Below are 18463 nucleotides of genomic sequence, written 5' to 3'. Positions count from 1 at the left end.
AGAGATCTTCCTCCTTCCCCCTGCTCTGTCTTTTGAGGAAGAACCCTTGAAGCCATAAGCAGAGAAGGCAGTACTGTGTTTGCTGAGTAGAAACCCTTTATCTCCTATCCTGATAGCATCTGCAGGTCCCAGCTGGGATGAAGGTTCCATTGCGGTTAACCATTTTCTTCTGCCTTGCTGGATCTCTTTCTCTAAATCAGGTGTCTGTGTAGTGTGTGTATATATATATATACAGGACTCTAGCAAAGAGCTTGGCCTGAAGAATTTGGACAGCACTCCAGAGGCTTGTCTTGTGGTTGAAAAACTGTTAACAGGCAGTGTAGTACACTGAAATTCAAGCCATGAGTCAGTCTGGACACCCCCATCTCTCTTACTGTCATCCAGAGCCTCCACTGCTGCCTTAGCTTTAAGTTTGGAGGTGTCAAAACGGTGCAGTGGTGTGTATTGGGAGGGGAAATCTTCTTTGGTGGTGACAAAAGAGGTTTGCTTGAGGACAAATCCACTGAGATAAAGAAAATATTACAAAAACGTGCTCTGTTTGCAATGAAGTCTCATTGTCTGAGAGTAGTGAAGTGAGTTTTGGGTGCAGGGAAGAGGGCAGGAGCGGATTCTCGGTGAGTAGGATGGTCCTTGCCCTTTCAGGCAGCAGTAGGGTTTGTGGTTTCCTGGCAGACCGGCCAGGAGGGTTACAAGTAAGGCCTTGGGTCTAAAAGAAGGAATTATCTAGGCACATGCCACAAGAGTTACCCACAGAGAGGGTTAGTTTGTAAGTTTTGGTGCGGTGGGTGTGTGGGTTTGTGCCCTTGAAAACTCGGTGGTGGCAGTTGGAGTTGGTACAGTCAGACACTGAGTAAACTTCACCCCATGTGACTCTGCCCACGGCCTGACCCACAGTTCTGCTGCTTAGCACCAGGGTGTCCCACCGAGGTGCTAAGCACACAATTCCACCTCGGTTTGAAGCCTTTATCTCAAACTCTGCCTTCAGTCCCAGCCATGTCTCATCCACAGCCTCTTGTCTTTGCTGTTCCCATCCGACAGCGACTGGTGTTCTACCGTCCCGACCCGCAGACACCTTTCCCGTTCTAATCTGGTTTCCCTGTGCTTTTGGCCATCTGGCATCCACAGGCACCCACTGTTACTCCTGGTCCCATGTCCCTCTGGCTATTTGGCCGAGCAGGAGACAGTGATGCTGTACCTACGATGGCAGGTGGGAGCTGAGGCCCCAGAGAGAGCAGACATTCTTCCTGCTGGCTGCTTGAACTCCAAATGATACATTTTTTTTCAGAAAGAAGCAGTGTTAAAGGGTGCAAAGAGCTGGTTTTTAGCAAGGCCCCTGCGCTGGGTTGTGTACAAACACCTGGGCTGTCACTGCAACGCTTTGCATCCTCCCAGGCCGGGTTGGCAGAGCCCTCGGGGTTGCCTGTGGGCGATACATCGGAGCGTGGTACGAATGGAAGGGAAAAGGAGCCCCGTGCTGTCTGCCTGTCACTGGGGGTGGGAAATGTCTTTATGCTGATGGGATCTGTTTATGGAAACTATTACATTGCTTTCATTCTTCCTCTCCTTTTCCTCCTCCCAGCTAAAATCTTTCCTGAAGGAATGCAAGATTGCCAACTACTGCAAGCCTATCCGGCAGCTCCTGGAGAAACTGCAGGAAAATTCTGCCTACATCGCCAGCAGACGTCAGAAAGCTACCTTTGGCGTGGCCAGCAGGGAGTCTGTGGTGAGCCTGCTACTTCTATTTGGGCTTCCTGGAAAGACAGTCAGACTCCGGCTGCTGGGGTTGAGCGGGTGGCAGAGGGAGGAGGGACGCCGAGATCATGGAAAAGGGAGTGTGTGGGGTGGGGCAGGTGTTCACAAACAACCAAACTTAGTAGGGCTCTGATGCTATAGCTGGCAAACGTCAGCAGCCAAGAGCCTCATGGAAAACAAGAGTCCATAAATTATACCCTTCCATTATTTATAACACACACACATGCACAGAAGTGCATTGCTTCTCTGGGGCACCTCCTTTGCTGAGAACTTTCTTGGTTTTCATCATCCCAGTCCTGATATGTTGGTGCCAGTTCATGCCTAAAGTGGTGGGGGATTCTGCTGCCTTAGTAAGTGTGGTGTTTCCTCCTAGTCTGTAGAGACCAGTCTGCAGCAGTGTAGAACCAAGCCACTGGCAGAGGCAAACCTTTCATCATTTTCCTGGGCCCTTGTGGAGGCAGAGCTATAGAACCAGGGAAGTTAGGAGCCTTAAGAACAGTGATCAGGCATCCTGGGCACTGCAGTTGCTTCTGTCTGCAGCTTAAGCATCCAGCCTGCTGAGAAAATGCTGAGGACATTCAGCACCTAGAGTAGTCGTTAGCTTTGGGTGGCTCTTAGGGCCTGTGGAGCAGTTGAGTTAAACCTCAGGATTCTATCTGAGTGATGAGAGGAAGGAGTGACTAAGGTGATGATGGAGACCCCCTTTCTTATCTTAGGGAATGAGCACAGCTAGAGAACAGCATATGAGAGGGTGTTTGAGCTAACAGTTGGCCATATGGCTAACAGGCTGGGAGATGCTGCCTTTCATCTTGTTTTCCCCTGCTCCAGGACTCTGCCTGCTCTGAGCCAGGTCCTCCTAGGGGTGGTGTAGCATGTTGTCAGGACATTCCTTGCAGTGTCCTTCCCTGAAGCTTTTTTTCCTTCTGTTTTTCTCCATCCACCTTTGAGGACCTGTTGATCTGAGTTAAACTCGGAGGTATTTGAAATTCAAGCCCTGTGTAGATGAAGCCAAAGGGAAGGGAGTATTGTTAATGAAGCTCTGTTTGTCCTTTGAGTCGGATATTTTATCTCTGCTTTGTATCCAGCACGGCAGCCTTGGCAAGCCCACAGCGGGTGAACCGTGTGTGCGTGCCTCGGCATGAGAGGGAGCAGTGGGGCTGGCTCTTCCTTGCGTGGCAGGAGAGAGGCGAAAGTATCTTCTGTCTGCGACGTAACTGATGGGTCAGAGTGGTCTCTCTGGCCACACGGTATCGTTGGGAAGTCTGGAGTTCTGCATCCTTGAAAGCTTCACTTATTGGCATGGAGCGGGGCCTGGAGCAGAAGTTGCAGTGCACTGATTTGTCTTCAGACACTCAGGGGTGGGAAAGCAGGAAAATCCTCCTGTGAAATCCTGACATATCGATGCCAGGACACAGCAGTGCTGTTCTGGGATTCAAGGGGTTGATGGAACTGGGTTTGAGGTGACTAAATAGTGTGTGGTTCTGTAAATGCCATTCTGGGTTGGACTGTTTTGCTAAAGGAATTACGCTTCCCGTCTGGAGCGAAGTGGTTAGGGTTCTGTTGGTTTGTATTATCTGCGGGCGGTGACCACCCACCACTCTGCAGAGGTAGAGATTTCGGCTTCTAGGGCTCTCCATGAGACAGATGGGCTGGGGAAGGTCGTTGGCTAAATAAACCAGGGTTTCCAACGGCTCTGACACTCTGCTTTTCCCAGCAATTCTGGCTGCAGTCCCTTGTGTAAGTGCTAAATGATTATTTTAACATCTTGCTGCCGGTATGTCTCCTCTGACATTGGTGCACCTGCTTCCCCAGGGACAGCTGGGTGGCTGAGCAGCACGGATGGAGCAGGGTTGGCTCTGGACGGGCAGCAACAGGCAGGGAAGCAGGCACCGGTTTGCCAAGCCGTTTTGGAGATGGTTCTGCCATTTAAGGGGATGGATGCGGCTCAGGGAGGACTGCCTGTGCAATCGTAGTTTTGCACTGGGCTGCTTTCCGATGGGAGAAGGGAGCCTTTCTCTTCCTTCAGTTAATGGGATATCGGTGCTTCTGGGAGCTGAGGAAACAGCCCACTCAGTATTTGTGTGGGGTGGTAGAGCCATAGGGGCTTAATTTTTATACCCTATGTTTTCCCCCTACTCCTTTGCAAGCAGGTGGTGTAGATTCCCAGGAAAGGCCCAAGCTCCCGCAGAGACTGGGCTTCCCAGAATGATTTGGAGTGTCCCTGGAAGCCTGGGTTGAGTTTGCCAGGCTGTCTCCAAGCTATGTGGGGCATTGGCACTTCTCATGAGCAAACACTTCCAGAAAAGGGGAGGGGAGGTATTTGGATGTCCCCCTTGCCAGCAAGAGCAATTGAAAGCAAATGCTCTCTGGTATTCACATCCGTGCATTTCTGCTTGCTCCACTGCAGGGAGCAGAGCCCAAATTCTGAGCTAATTCTCCATGCAGCACGCTGAAATGCAGCTTTCGTGGGGGGAATTACAGAGAAATAGGTTTCAGTGGGGGGAATAAAGGTTGTGAATGTGGTCAGAGCTGTGCTCCTGGGTACTGGGTGTGCTTTAGAATGCTGGATTTTACCTAAGGGCTTATCTTCTATAATTTTAAAGAAGAAACAGCCTGGGGGATTGAATTTATTGCTGCGAGGGGGGAGCATGGTGGTGCAATAATTAACTTAACGTGGAGGCATCTCTCCTTGCATCCCAGGTGTGGAGGGATAGGCAGACCAGATGTGTTCATCCTGACATCTTCCACATTATTTTGATTGAAAACTGTAGTCCTATTATTTTTTTTTTTATAATTGCGAGTACAACACTAGTAGGTTACTGTACTGATGAAGGTCTTTGTGAGAGGATCCAACAACTGTGGAGCCTGCAGCTGGAAGCTGAATCCAGATGCATAATGTGCAGCTTCGATTTTAGGTTTGTCCACCCTGATGCGGGCCCTGGACTGGCAGGAAAAAACGCAGAGAAGGAAGAGGGTGCTCCAGGACCCGCAGTGTGTGCCAGGCTGCGTTACAACGCTGTGGCTCCCACGTAGACCTTCGCCCTGAGCTGGGGAAGCTGCGTTTAAGAAGAGTGCAGCCCGGCAAGCTGTTATGCTTAATGAGATGTGAAGTCAGGGAATGGGTTGATAGAAAGCGTTGCCTCATTTCCATGAGATTTCCAGGTCTTCTGCGTTCATCCCCATCTCATATTTCAGATGGGAGGTTTTTCTGGAGGGTGGGTGATGATCTTTCTTATGTTTATAGCGGTGGTAGCACCGTGGGTTTGATCCATGCTGGCTCTTGCCTGACAGCACAGCGATGCAAAAGCAGCAATAGAAGGAGAATTGCAAATGGTTAAAGTGGGTGAGATGGCATCCATCCTCTCTATATTCCTGTTGAGGTGTTCTGTCTAGAAAGATGGGAATGTTTTCATGGTCTTTTTTTATCTCTGGATTCCAACACACTTTAAACCCAAAAAATCTGTATTAGACAGAACAAACAGACTTTGCCCTCTGTAGGAAGAGCCTTTCTCAGAAGCTGTCCATACCAAGCAGCATCCACAAATTGCCTGATTGCAGCTGGCAGCCTGACACGAGCCTGATCCCTAAACGGGGTGACTTTGTACTCCTCGGGAATGACTCCTCTTGCCGTAGCAGTGGGTCAGATTGACAGCAAAGCTGTGCTGTCTGCTGGCTGGCGTCTCTGCTAGCGAGTGCTGCTGGAGTCGGCGGTACGTCGGCCCTGCTCTCAGTCAGCTTGCCGGGGAGGAGAGCAGACACAGGCTCCGGCCGTGCAGACCTGGAGCCGCGTTACAGAGTCCCGTGGGGGTTGTGAGTCTGGGACCCGTGATTACCAGAAAGGGCCTTGATGCGGTATTGACAGCGCCTGTTGCAGGATGCATCAATAGATTCTGCGCCATTAGGGTGCAGGTGACAGGAGCTGGTCGCTGTTTAATTGCCAAGGTTCAGCTTCTGGTGCCAGCTTCAGCGACCGCAGATCATCTCCGCTTCCCTCGCAGTGACGAGCCAGATCAAGAGCTGGCGTGGATGTATTTCACTTCATGATACACACTGAGTGCTGGCTGGTGTCAGCTGGGAGCTCTGCACTGCCCTCCATCACGGAGACCTGCTCTTTCTGTCTTCTTGCTCGTATGCTGCTCTTTAAACAAACCTTTTCCTGCTCCTTGGCTCACAGGCTGCAGCCAACATGCCATAGCTCCCCAGTTTTGGGGCTCAGCTCCCCGGAAGCAGTTAATTTGGGATCTGCTGAAGAATATTTGAGCTGCTGATGTGTTTTCTGCTGTGAAAGAAGCAGAAAGAAGGTCTGGCCCTTTGTTCCCACCCTCGAACAGCAGCACTGTGTACACCCAGCTGTCCTGGATGTGTTCTCAGCCCTGGATTCAGGATACTTCTGGATCTGTGACCTAACCTCTGTTCCTGTTGCTCATTCCCTTCCTCCTTCACCTGTTTCAGTTCCTGCTTGTATGTCATGTCTTTCTGCTTACCTTGGATTGACTTTTTCCTGTAGGGTAATGCAAAGCCTCTGGGCACTGTGGTAATCCAGTTAACAGGTACACTTCTGTGTGGGTTTCAAGTTAAAGGGATGTTGGCAGGTTAAGACAAATGTATTTTAATATGACATCCCACCCCCCCTTCCCCTTTCAGCGTGAACATGCCAAACGATTGAAGCATAAATGAATTTTTAACCATCAAATTTGTTTCCCACCGTTTACGGTGTTTGCACCTCCTTCTCCCTGCTTGGACAGCGGAAACGGGCTCGGCACTTCTTCATGCTCGGCTCTCTCAAGGTTGGGAGGAGTCCAAGACCCTGCAGGGGAATGTTTGTTTCGAAAATAAACACTTGGCTCTAGAACAGGGGGAAAAGGCAGTCAGACATCTTTGGTACTTAGGTAGTCCTGCTTGCATTCTTAATCACAGTTGCCAATTTCCTACCCAGAAGCTGGGAAAAGGTGGTTTGGGTAAGGGTCTTAACCTCTACCTCTTCACTCCCTGCCTTTGCCAAATTTATGGTGAAAAACTGCTTTGAAAACCTTTCTTAAACTTGCACCCCTCACTCCACAGGAGCAATGGGAGAAGAAGGTCAGAGAGGAGGGGACACCCCTGACCAAGTATTACACTCAGTGGAAGAAGCTGAGGGAGAAGGAGATACAGCTGGAAATCAGCGGCAAAGAAAGGGTAAGATTCGACTGTGCCTTAGCGACAGCCTTACTGTGGACGTTACTCTTGGAACAAGCACGTGATGTCCCTTGGAAGTTCAGACCATGCACGCAGTTTCAGTTCTGTGTGTTCATTCCCGCATTCATGGGCCTTCTCACATGGCTTTAGGCAGTTTGCACTGTTTCTTGCAAATCACGTTGCTTTCTTGATAATAAAATGGAATGGGTTGAGCTTGTGTAGCCCTTTAGCTCCTTTTCCAGTTCTCCAGACTTTGACTGGATTGCCACGCTAAAACCTCAGTTTGCAAGAAAGTGGAGAGGGGAAGCTGCCTCTCTTCTTAGCAGAGGGGATGTCGGAGCTGAGTTCTGGTTGGCATTTTCTCATTTCCCCCACGTGGGGCTGGCTGGTTGTGAGGTGGGACACGCTGTCTGGACAGAGGTGCTCAGACTGCCATTTCCCACATCTCCTGCCCAGGGGACGGCTCCTTGGCCACTCTGGGATGCAGGAGGTGGGGGTGGGAGCTCGCTTACATTAGGAGTCTGAAGGAGAGCTGTCTCGGTGCTAATGCAATGAAAGTGGCTGAGCTAGGCTCTTGGCCAGGGAGCAGGAAATAGATATAATTGGTGTCTCCAGCGTATGGTGGGGAACAATTAAAATAATCGATGGGACATGAGGATGGTTGGCTGTGAGCCAAGTGTCAGAGCATGGTAGAAGACCTGGGAGATCCTAGAAACGCTCAGTATCGTATAGCAGACGGAGAGAAGGACGGGAGGCTGAAATTCCCTAGGGCAACAGTGCGGAGGGAATAAAAAGCACGCTTGTTTTCTGTGCAAACCCAGCAGGGGAATGTGGCCTTTGCAGAAAGGAAATTGGGGGTGGGGAGCTAAGAAACAGCGAGAAGCGATGGCTGCGAGCCGGGCTAATCTCTTGCCCACAACTGGCCCTGCGGGTGTGAGCTGACGCTCTCCTGGTACCGTAAGCAGCCATCACAAGGGGAGAGGGGATCAGGCCTCGGTGTAGGCAAGCCCCCCACTTCCTATATTAAAGGGAGGAGGGGAGCTGGAGCTCCTCAGGGTGGCCAGGGCCAGCTGAGGTGGAGCGTTCCCTTGGGGGGGACTGCTTTCTTGCAGCAAGGCTCGAGAGGGTGACTTCTGAAACCAGGGGAAGTCTGAAGGGCAGTGAGAGGGACTTGTTTTCTCCTGGAAAAAGTGGGCTGAACAGCTAGACTGTAGAGAGGGGCAGGCTTGGGAGTCAGCTCTGCGAAAAGGCCTGTGGCTGCCTGACATCTTCGCTTGGTGAATGGGGCTGTTGTCTCTCTCAGTGGGGACCGCTAGCTTAATGATGCAGCATTGTGAGCCCCAGCAGGAGAGTGAACACCATGAGGCCCATTAGGGCTGGGAAAATCCATGTCCCATTAGCAGCCACTGGGGGAAAAATATAATAACAGGAAAAAAAAAAATCAGCCTGGCTGCTATGAGCTGCAGCTTGCCTTATATAACAACGCTGACCCCGTCTGCCCATTCCATTTGCTTTTCCCAATGGTTTTTAATGGGATGTAGACTAATCGGCTTCGTGAGACTCGGTAGATAGTAACCTTCTAACTGAAGATTAAAAGACTGGCCCTCAAATTACCTAATTACTGCTACTGTGTGATGAAGACAGCCTGTATCTGCGAGCTGTGGCTCCGTACGAGTCCTATTCCTTTGCCTGGCGATCTCTCCGCAGCTGGTGGAGCTGTTGGCGCCTTTATTTTGCGGTGCCCACCTGGAAGGCACACCTGTGGAGCCTCGGAAAGTTGGAGGGAGCACAACTCGGCATGTTTCAACACCAGGTCCATTTTAACGTGCTCAGGTTGAATTCAACCAGTATTGATGTCGCCCAGATCCGTAGGCTGCCTTTGGAAACGGGGACCTTTCCTAGGCAGTATGAAATACAAAGAAATCCCAATAATAGCTCCCTTCTGTGCATGCCCTACACAGGATACTGGAGAATTGGAGGAGTTTGGAAACTTCTCCAATCCTTCATCCTAGGAGAGAGGATGGTCACAGCCTGTCATTAGGTCAGCTGATGATAGGCGCTCGGCAGTGACTCTAGATTGCTGCTCCTGCTGTGTTTTGCTTCCCAAGTCTGTTCTCCGGCATGCAACGACTGCTGTTTGGAAAGCCAGTTGGGTGCTGCGCTCTTCACGCAGCACAGAGACGGCCCAGCAGGTCTTTGCGCGGCTGGCAGAAGGAGAGGGATCTCTGGAAAAGAGCAGGTGGGAAGATGATTTAAAATTAGGACCCTGCAAATGGTGGCTGGTGATTTGCTCCCCTCTCCGGCCAGCTACTGACTTTCCATCCTGGTGCTGCAGGTTATTGCCTCTAAGTGCTCAGCTCCCAGAATCAATATTGCCCAGCTGGGGACCATAACCATGAAAGAGGCTGGGAGAAATTGCTGGAATTGGCTGCAGGAGCAAATGTCTCTGTCTCTCCCCAGATCCCTGGACGCTCTCTGCTGCGAGCTGCCTTTCCACGGGGGCTGTGCTTTCCTGCTGTTCCTGCTGGGGGGAAGCTCACGGGAGGGTTGAAGTGGATGTGGTCAGAGAGGAGTGTGTTGAGGGGTGGTCTGACGGGTGGGAGAGAGCAAATGAGTTATTACTTGCAGGGCGAATGTTTCCAAGCAAGCTAATGTGTGCTAATGCATGAGTGCTTCCCAGGGGGTGTGCAGCCAGGCAGGGCAGTGGGCAGCTGATGTTCAGAGAGCACTTGGGATTTCATTTGCATTCTGATTATCTTTGCCCTGCTGGCCTGAGCCCTTGCAAGTAAATCCTCCCCCTAATCCCCCTCCGGAGAGGCGTAAAGAGCAGTGAGGTGGTGTCAATTGCAAGCACTTAATGGCATTGATATTGGCTGTGTGCAGCAGCAAGGCTCTTGGCCCATTGATCTCCTCGAGGGCTAGCAGCCGGGCAAGCCGTGGTGCTAGCATCTTCAGCACCTTGCCATTTCACTGCGAGGAAATCGGCAGCCAAAACGCCGCTGCCTGTCCTGTAGCTGTCGCTGCTTTTGGCACTGGTGAAAAATTGCTGCTTCGGAGGTGACCGGCACGGTCTGGCGTGATTACGCCTGGCTCTCCGACCTCCCGGGGTCTCTCAGCCCAGAGACCACAGGCAGCCAGCTTGTCCTGGATGTCTTGCCTTTTTATCCATGCTAAGGTACCAGGAGTAGACGGCCCATTAGCGAAAGTAGTTCATTAGGTAAAGATCGATAGAGCAGTGGTGCTTTGCATGTATCATTCGCTGTGGTACCTGGCTCGCCAGGCTGTGGCTCCCTTAGTTGGCTGCAGGCAGAACAGCCCAACTGTTCTTGGCAGTGTGGCTTACACACGCTGGGCAAAGCCAAGTTCCTGCGTTTAAGCTCAGCATTTTTATGTTTAAAAGTACAAATTAAGGTGGTTCTTACTGTCGGTTTTGGTTTTTTTCCAGCTTGAAGACTTGAACTTCCCAGAAATTAAGCGTAAGAAGCAAGATGAAAGAAAGGAAGAGGATAAGAAGGAATTCAAGGACCTCTTTGATCTGGACACCGACTCTGATGAGGAGAACGTGGGATTCCCTATAAAAGGTACGGGGCTGGGCATACCTCTCCTTGTCCACAATTCTGTGTGATGTGGGTCAGTGCAGCCCTGTCTAAGGGGGATGGATGCTGGCTGTGTTCGCTTCAAAAGATCCCCACTGCTAGGGAGAAGAGAGCACAGGATGATGATGCCTTTTGGAGCCTTTTTGAAGTGACAGGAGGAAGTTGGGGGGCTTTTATCTTTCTCTCCCTCTCCTACTTTGTCACTCCAGCTTATTTTAAAGCCTCGGTCCGGCATTAGTCATCTTCTGCGCGTGACCTGTACTCTGTCCTCCCCTTAGCACCTTGCTTTTGTCACAGACACCGAGCTCAGTGTGGTAGCCCAAGAGCCAGGGGATGTTTGGCTGAACACAGACCCTGCTTTCAAAGGCCTCAGAGCAGCGGCCATGGCTCATATTCTAATTCCCAAAGAGGGAATTCTCCTCCTTGTGCTTATAACCTGTGCAGGTTCTGGGCTGAAGTCTCACCTTGGAGAACATGCATTTGCCGTCTTCTTGCACCGTGACTGGGGGTGCAGAGATCCATCCTTTGTTTCCTTCCCTATAAAAGAGGCATAAGAACGTTGTTCTGCCAGACAGGGCGCAGGCTCTTTGCTGCGTACGTCATGGCAAACAGTAGCTGTCGCGGGGGCTGGCTGCCAGAACAAGGATCTTTGGTGGAAGAACGGTGATCCTCTCTTTGCATGCACTTCTGATTTATTTATTTTATAGTGACTGATGTTGCAAGTATTCTTGAAAAGCCAAGGGGAGTCCAGAGCCTCTGGAGAAAGCGGAATGATGTCACCCTCTGGCTGTGACCACGAGGGGGCCATAGTAAATTGTGGAACCTGCTTGGAAGTTCACCACATAGTTGAGGGAAACCTGGAGATGTTCTTTCCGTTGTTTTGGTATGTCACGGGTTTTCTAAATGCGTTGGCATTCAGGTAATAGGGCAACTTACAGGAATTTTCATGTTTGGAGATGTAGTCTAGGGGGTAGAGTCCTGGAATGCTGTGCACGTTGTAAGGCGTGAGGATAAATCTTGGGAATCACCGCAGAACCAGTTGTTTCCCTCACAAGCATCTCTTGTTTGGAAAACTCTTGTTTGGTAGCTTGAGGTTGAAGCCAGTGGAGTTTTGGAGGTGAGCTGGCAAAGAGTGGGAGGAGAGGAAAAGTGAGAATGTGACCCACAGGGTGATCAGCGTGACATCTGCTGAGACATGTCCTTGAGATCTGTGGTTGCCCTGCCTGCCCGACGAGTCAGTGCCTTGGGAGAATCCCAGTGGCCTCTCAAACAGCAGGCAGGTTGCTGGGATCCAGGAAAACCCAGGATCCCTCCCTGCACCTCCCAGGACGTGACGTTACGAACGCCTGGGAGGTTTCTTGGGCTGGTGGGCTTCTGGATGTCCGCAGCACGTTTGTGATGGTTCCTGGTGATGCAGTACATGGTCCGTGGCAGCTCTCTGTCTGGCACCTAACGTGTTTCTGGTGCTTGCCTGCTCGCTGTACAAATCTCCTGAGTGTAAAAGCTTGCCATCTACTTGCTAGGCATGGCTTTACCCCCCTGCCTGTGCTTGTGACATCTGTCCATGAGGTTCTTCGGCAGCTTTAAGGAGCAGACATAAGTTGGGAAGAGAGGGCCGATGAGGACAAAGGTCCACGGAATATCAAAGGGCTCTCCCTGCTCTCTTTGTACCCAGGACTGTGGTATTGAGTCTGCAGCATCTAGGCACGGAGCGTGTGCTGCCGTGTCAATAATGGGTCTTGCTGTCCAACATTCCTGGGTCAGCTGCCTCTCCATAGCCTTTGTTCTTAGTAGGGTGTTTTCTGGAGGGAGGGAACAGGCCCCGAAGGCAGCTTCCAGCTCAAGGAGCACTGTGCTGAGCCCCACCATGGATCCTGAGGCGGTGGGTAGAAGCAGCGGAGCACTGGTTCTGTACTGTGGCACAGGGGGAAGTGCCCTCCGGGCGGTGGTGTCACTCCGCAGTGGGAAAGGGACAGGGAGGCTCGGAAAAGCGCCCGTGTCTTGGGAGACACTTACAATAAGCTCTTGTTCTTACTCTGTGTGGGGTGTGAGATGTTCCCAGCCGTGCTCTGCATTCAGTAACTGTCAGGGCTGGCTGCAGATGGAAGTCGGAGAAGCCAGTGCTTCAATTCGCTGCCATTCCCGGACTTTGTGGCCATTGTTCTGCTGGGTGGCCAGCTTGCGAGGGAATCTGGGAGGCCCTGCAGCTGCTGTGGCCTGTGTAGTCGCTTCTTTACCTGTGAGGTTTGAAGGTGTAGCGATCTCCTCTCCTCAAATAAGGCAAAAGGGAGAGTCTGGGAAAACGGAAGGTGTTCAGTTCGTCTTTAATCAGCCTCAAACTACTTCCGAGAGAGATGTGTTGAGCAGGTGGGGGCAGAAATCATGGCAGGAAGATAAGACACCCCTGGCCAGGCCTTGGGGGAGAGGAAAACAAGAAATATAGCTGGAAAACAAGAGCTGAGCACCTTGAAAAGTGACAGGGAGAGACCTGATCCAAGGCAGGTTGGTGCTATGAAAGTAACTGCAACGCTGACCTGGGAAGCTCATCAGAGCATCTCAGCCCTTGTGACACAATCCAAGTTCCAGACGTGGGCAGGGAGAGATGAGGCTGGTGGGCTACGCCACTCCCTGTTCTGGGAATGGAAGCAAGACCGTGATTTGGGAATGCCAGCGCTGCTGTGTGAAAAGGAGGCTCACTGGAAAGGTCAACCATACCCAGAGACATCCATGCTCTTCTTATTAGCAAGGCTTGGCAGCAGCACCCAAAACTCTGTTCGGAGTTATTGGAAAGAGCCAATTCCAGAGTCCTGGGTATGTGTTCTTTGCAAAGAAGGGGGAGGGAGGAACTTGTGGAAAGGAAGGAATTCCCTGCCAGAGAAGTCCTAGCTAGACAGTTGCAGTGGGCTGTTGCTGTAACTCATCCTCTTAGGCAACCCCACAGCTGAAATCCACGAGGATGGTTGCCCTGGCCTGGAAAACTCTCCTTCCTCTGATGATTACTCTGTAAAAGCTTGGATTTCAGCACCTGCTGCTGGTGTAGCATCATTGTGGCTTTCTGCTGGGATATTGCATATGGAGAAAATGAAATGAGTGAAAATGGCTCATCTCTCACCAACCAGCTTTTGGCTTGGCAGAATCTTTCCTGTGTTGACAGGACGTTCTTCTTCCAATTAGTAGTTGTTTTGGCCTGTCAAATTCCAGACCAAATTCACGAGAGTGGAAAATTGCTTGCTAAAAGCCAGGAAATTACCAGTTTTCTGTTATTTAGCTGCTGTACAAAGCCTCCCCCTATACCTTTTCCTTTGATTTAAATGAAGTATTGTCTCAGTGAAGTGTTGATGGCAGCTTACGCTGTCCCTAATCTCTCTGGAAGAGGGTAGGAGTTCTTGGGTCACCACTGCTAGCCAAAATGTCTTGCTCGTTAACTGACTTCTACCCCAAATACCTTCGTGTTTCTCAGAGCAGAGCAGGCTTCTGAGGAGGTCTTTCCAATCCAGATTGGGATGGGGCAGGTCCCTGTGGGGAGAAGAACAAGGTGGCAGCAGATTCTCGCAGGGCAGGTGCTCCTGGGAGTATCCTTGGAGTGACAGAGAGGTGAAAGGCAGCTCCGGCCGGGTGTTGACAGCCTTGAATCTCTGCCTTTCACCCTGTAATTGCGTGTGTGGAGGAGAGGGATAACGGCAGGTGCACAGAGAGGCAGTGCAAGATGAGCATCTCCAGTGCTCCTGCGATGTGCGGAGATACCAGGGAAGAGGAAAAAGTGTCTTGTGCCGGCTACAGCCATCAGCCTGCTTTCATGGACCGTGGAGGATCCAGGCATAAAACCTCTCTCTTAGGCCTGTCTTCTGCTGAATCCTGACCCCAGTTTTGCGTTAGGCCAGCGCTGAAAGGCTGACGGCAGCCCATCCGCTCCCCTTGACCCAGGCCTTCGTCCTAGTCCTGCAGGACCCAGCAGTCGCTATGCTCTGATCCTTCCTTACCTTAACCTTAGCCACCAAACCCGGGATAAGCCATTTATCCTGGACAGCAGCAGCCTTTTCCCTAGCTCCATAAGCTTTGCAGGCCTTCAGTCTCTTCCTTCCTGAGTCTCACTCCTGATTTCAGCCTTTGCAGTAGGCTGCAGGCCCCGGGTAGAAGCAGCCTCCCACCCATCTCAATCTTCATTCTCATTTCTCAGGCTTTGCTGAATCCAGCAGTGAATCCATCCCTTCCGAATCCCAGCGGGAGTAGCAATAACAAACATTTCTGGGGCTGGCGTCGTGTTTATAGAAGTCTCGTTGGATTTCTTGGTGCTTTGACTCCCCTGCTCTCTCGGTACCGGCACTTGTGTTGACCTTAGGGGTTCCTGAAAGAACAGAGAGGGTGGTGGTGGACAGTTCTTTGGAATTTGGTCATCAGCGCAGCTCCGGACCTGCTCCCTTCGGACCCTGGGAGCGCTGGTTAGCTCCTTGTCAGCGCATCTCGCGTTGCCCTGGGAGACCCCGGCCGAGATGGTTCCGTGGGGGCTGCTGAGGAGGAGGGGGGACCCTGCTCAGTGCGAAATTGAGGAGTAATAGTTGAGGCAGGAAAGGGAGGGATGGGCAGGTTTGAGACAGGGATTTGAGTTCACGTGCCCAGCACAGTGGTCCTGGGTGGCTGCTCTCTGCTGGTCCGCAGCCGGACGTGGTGCTGCCACCCCAGGCAGGTACGGCTGTCCAGGACGAGGAAGGAGAGCGGTGAATTCTGCCATCGTCTTTTAATCCCGCGGATCCAAGGGGAGATTCCCCCAACCTTGTGCGGGTGGAGCTGCAAGCTGCCTGCTCCTGTCATCAGGATTGCACACCCCCGGCATCCCGCCCCGGCCAAGGGAGCGGGAAGGGTGGCGAACGCACCCGGTGCCATCGCATCGGGACACGCTGCCCTCTGGAACAGAGGAAGCATTCGGCAGGCAGGAGAGACTCGTGCTTGGGTCTCTGCAAGGTCTGAGGAGGGGAGAGAAACCACATTTCAGGAACCCTTGAGCAGGCAAGGGGTGGGAAGAGCCAGGAGATGGAGAGGAAAGAGCATGGGTTTGATCAGTGTGTTGCTGGTGGGGGTGGGGAAGTTCCTCTGTTACCAGCTGACGGATCTCTGGGAGGAGGAGAGACGGCTGCTCCTGGAAATTATTAATGGCTTAGCAAGAGGTGCCGGGCTGCCTCGTCATGAGGCAATTAAAGGCGCGAGGGGAGCGCGGCTGCAGCATCTCTCCGGGCCCGGCTGTAATGAGTGATCTGTCCGCATTAGGTGTTGCTGTGCCTCTAATGAACTTGAACAGGTTTCTTCATTTATCCCTCACGTAATCATATTACACCAATTTAATGCCAGACCGGTGGGGGCCAGGGGTGTGGAAGGAGAGGTCAGACATTTTCATTTCCTAGCAGAATAATCACGGCTCATCTCAGCCGCAAAATTCCTGCCGCGGGCTGCCAGCTCGAGGATCTGGAGGCAGAGGGGAAGAAGCACTGGTTAACTCTCAGATGAGCTGGTAGTTGGATCTGTTGGTGCTTTTGCTAGTGCTGCGTGATGGATGGGAGCATGCCCCTCGCGGTTGCTGCCTGAGCTGCTCAGGTGCCCGTCGGTACGGTGCGGCGCGGTGACGGGCGCTGCAATCCATCTCCCGTGGAGCGGGCGCCCGGGAGAGCTCCGTCGGTGAGGTGTAGCTTCCCATCCCTTGGGGGGCAATTGCAGAGAGGCTGCGTGCTGGCAGACCTGACGGATGGGCGAAAGCAGAGCGAGCAGGACAATGATGAGGAGCCGGGAATGCAGGCAGCCGGCTTATTAATGGCTCTGTATCCAATTCAGCGAGTAACATGGGTCAGGTGCTGGGAAGGGAGGACGGGGCAAAAAATAGATGCTGTGGTGAGGCCCAAGAATCACAGTGAGAAAGACGTGCAGCCACTTTTCAAGCAGAGAGTCTGAAGTGTGAATAAATAGCTGCTCCAGTGGTGTAAGCAAGGGCAGCTTGGAGCACCGAGCGGGCCTTAGCGCAGGGGTGGTGTCTGGAAGGAGCCAAGGAGCAACTGGTTCTTCTGCTCCCTCTGTACAGAATTTGTAGTCTGTCAGTGAACTGCCTGGTGACTCTCGCTGTCTGGGGGAGGGAGAAAGGGGAGAACCACTCCTCCACTCAAGTGAACTCAACGTGAGTCAAAGCAGTCTGGTTCCAGAGGCTCAGAGGCAGATGATTTTCCCCCAGGCCAAGCATCCGGAGGGGTCCCTTGGACCTGGCGAGCCATCTGCAGAGGGAATGTCTGTTCCTACACCTTTGTGTTGTGACTGACAGAGGGAATCAAGCTAAGAGAGGTTTACAAGGATGCCCTGAACCAGAGTCTACCCCTGTTCTCGGTTACAGGTAGCTGTGGAGCGGTGGAACCAGCCCTTCTCCGGTCTCAGCTTCCTGACTTACTCCTCCTCCTTTCTCGTGTCTCTTCAGAAGGCCCATTTCTTCTCATTGTGCTCCTCTGCCTTCCTCTCCTAGCTTTCACATCTCCCTGAGCAGGGCAGACAGGTATCTTCATGAGAGATGCGTGCTGTGCCGCCGGTGCTCCGTAAATACCAGGTTGGCAGCAAAACCCTGCTGGGGGCTTGTGAGGTGATTTCTCCGTGTCCTGGCCTTTCCTTCAGCAGGTGCCTCTGAAATGAAAAGCATCCTTCTGCGGGATGGGAATGGAAGAGCATCCTTCTCTGGGATGGGAATGGAAAAGCATCCCTATCGAGGCTGGGAATGGAAAAGCATCCTTCTGTAGCGCAAGGGGACATGGGTTTGGGAGGAACGTGGTAGATTTCCCTTTGGTGTGCGTATGACTCTGCTCCCGAGGGTGAAGGTTGGGGTGGCGGTGCTTTGCCCTTTGCGTGTGCTGCTCCCGGTGTTTCTGTTTTGCTCTTTATGTGTCATTTACGCAGTAAAATTCTTGCAGGTAAAGGTAAAGGCAAAGCCAAGCAGGCATCGGACGACAGTTCAGAGGCGAGCAGCAAGGACTATGGCGAGGATGATGATGAAGAAGAGGGAGAGTATGAAATCGAGGAGGACGAGGAAGAATTGGAAGAAGACGGTGACTCGGATGGTGAGTAGTGCAGTTGGGCCAAGGGGAAGGGAATTACTGATAGGACGGGTACCGGAAGGCTTTTGCATTCAGGGGGCTGCCCTACGAAGGAACCCTCTCCCCTTTCCTGGCTGTTCGGAGCTGTAGGGTGTCAGCAGGGACCTGCACACACAGGCCCTGGGCAGGGAGATGTGGCAGCTCCGGGTTTACACTGAGAAGAGAGCGAAAGGGTTAAGGTCTCTGTGGGCCTTGCTCTGACAAGCCACCAGCCCCTTTCATCTCCTCGAAAGGGCCCCCCCGCAGAGAGGCTCAAAGAACTCTTGATGTACAGCCCACCCCAGTGGGGTACAGAGATCTTGCTTGGGGGCTCTCCGCAGGCTTTACCCGGCGTGGGGGCGAGGGGAGCGCTTCACTCTTCGTCTGAGCAGTGCCTGGGGTACGGGGTGCTGCGCAGGGGTAACCCTTCCCTTGCTGCATCTCAACAGCCCCACCCAGCACAGGACTGGTGGGAGATCTTGTCCGAGCATCCCTCTGGGGTTTCCACACCACAGCAGTGGCGTTTGCCAGCGCGTAGGCACCACGTAGAACCCCTTGAACCACTGGCTTCGCTCCCTCTTGGTCCTGAGACCAGCGAGTAGCTGCTGCCCAGACGGAATCAGTGAGAGTGGTGGGGGTTGGCGGGGGAGGCTGCCCGCTCAGCGTGCTCCTGGCAGGCCAGAACAGCCGCCGAGGAAGCTGCCAGCCAGACCCCGAGCCAGGCTTTGTCGCAGCTGAGAGCATCTTCCCCTTCCGCCCCCTGCACAGAGCCAGAGCCAGCGGGGACCCTGCTCAGCCCTCGGCACGGCTCGGTCCTGCCTGCTCCGGGGGTGCTGAGCCCTGCTC

General features: G+C 52.6%; 1 protein-coding gene across 1 annotated transcript in view; it reads left to right on the top strand.

Moving 5' to 3' along the window:
* The window catches only part of NOC2L (nucleolar complex associated 2 homolog (S. cerevisiae)), a gene marked incomplete at both ends in the record, with an annotated part of 42035 nt that extends 24433 nt beyond the window's left edge, over positions 1–17602 (top strand). Inside the window, 4 exons of the mRNA XM_010146565.1 lie at positions 1580–1723; positions 6814–6927; positions 10373–10508; positions 17462–17602. Coding sequence (XP_010144867.1) covers positions 1580–1723; positions 6814–6927; positions 10373–10508; positions 17462–17602 — 535 coding nt within the window. The remainder of the gene's footprint in view (positions 1–1579; positions 1724–6813; positions 6928–10372; positions 10509–17461) is intronic.
* Positions 17603–18463: the final 861 nt, after the last annotated feature.

The sequence above is a fragment of the Eurypyga helias genome, unplaced genomic scaffold (genome assembly GCF_000690775.1).
Source record: "Eurypyga helias isolate BGI_N326 unplaced genomic scaffold, ASM69077v1 scaffold37212, whole genome shotgun sequence".
In the NCBI taxonomy this organism is placed as follows: Eukaryota; Metazoa; Chordata; class Aves; order Eurypygiformes; family Eurypygidae; genus Eurypyga; species Eurypyga helias.
Note: the sequence above shows the minus strand (reverse complement) of the source record. Positions and strands in the feature narration are given on the sequence as shown.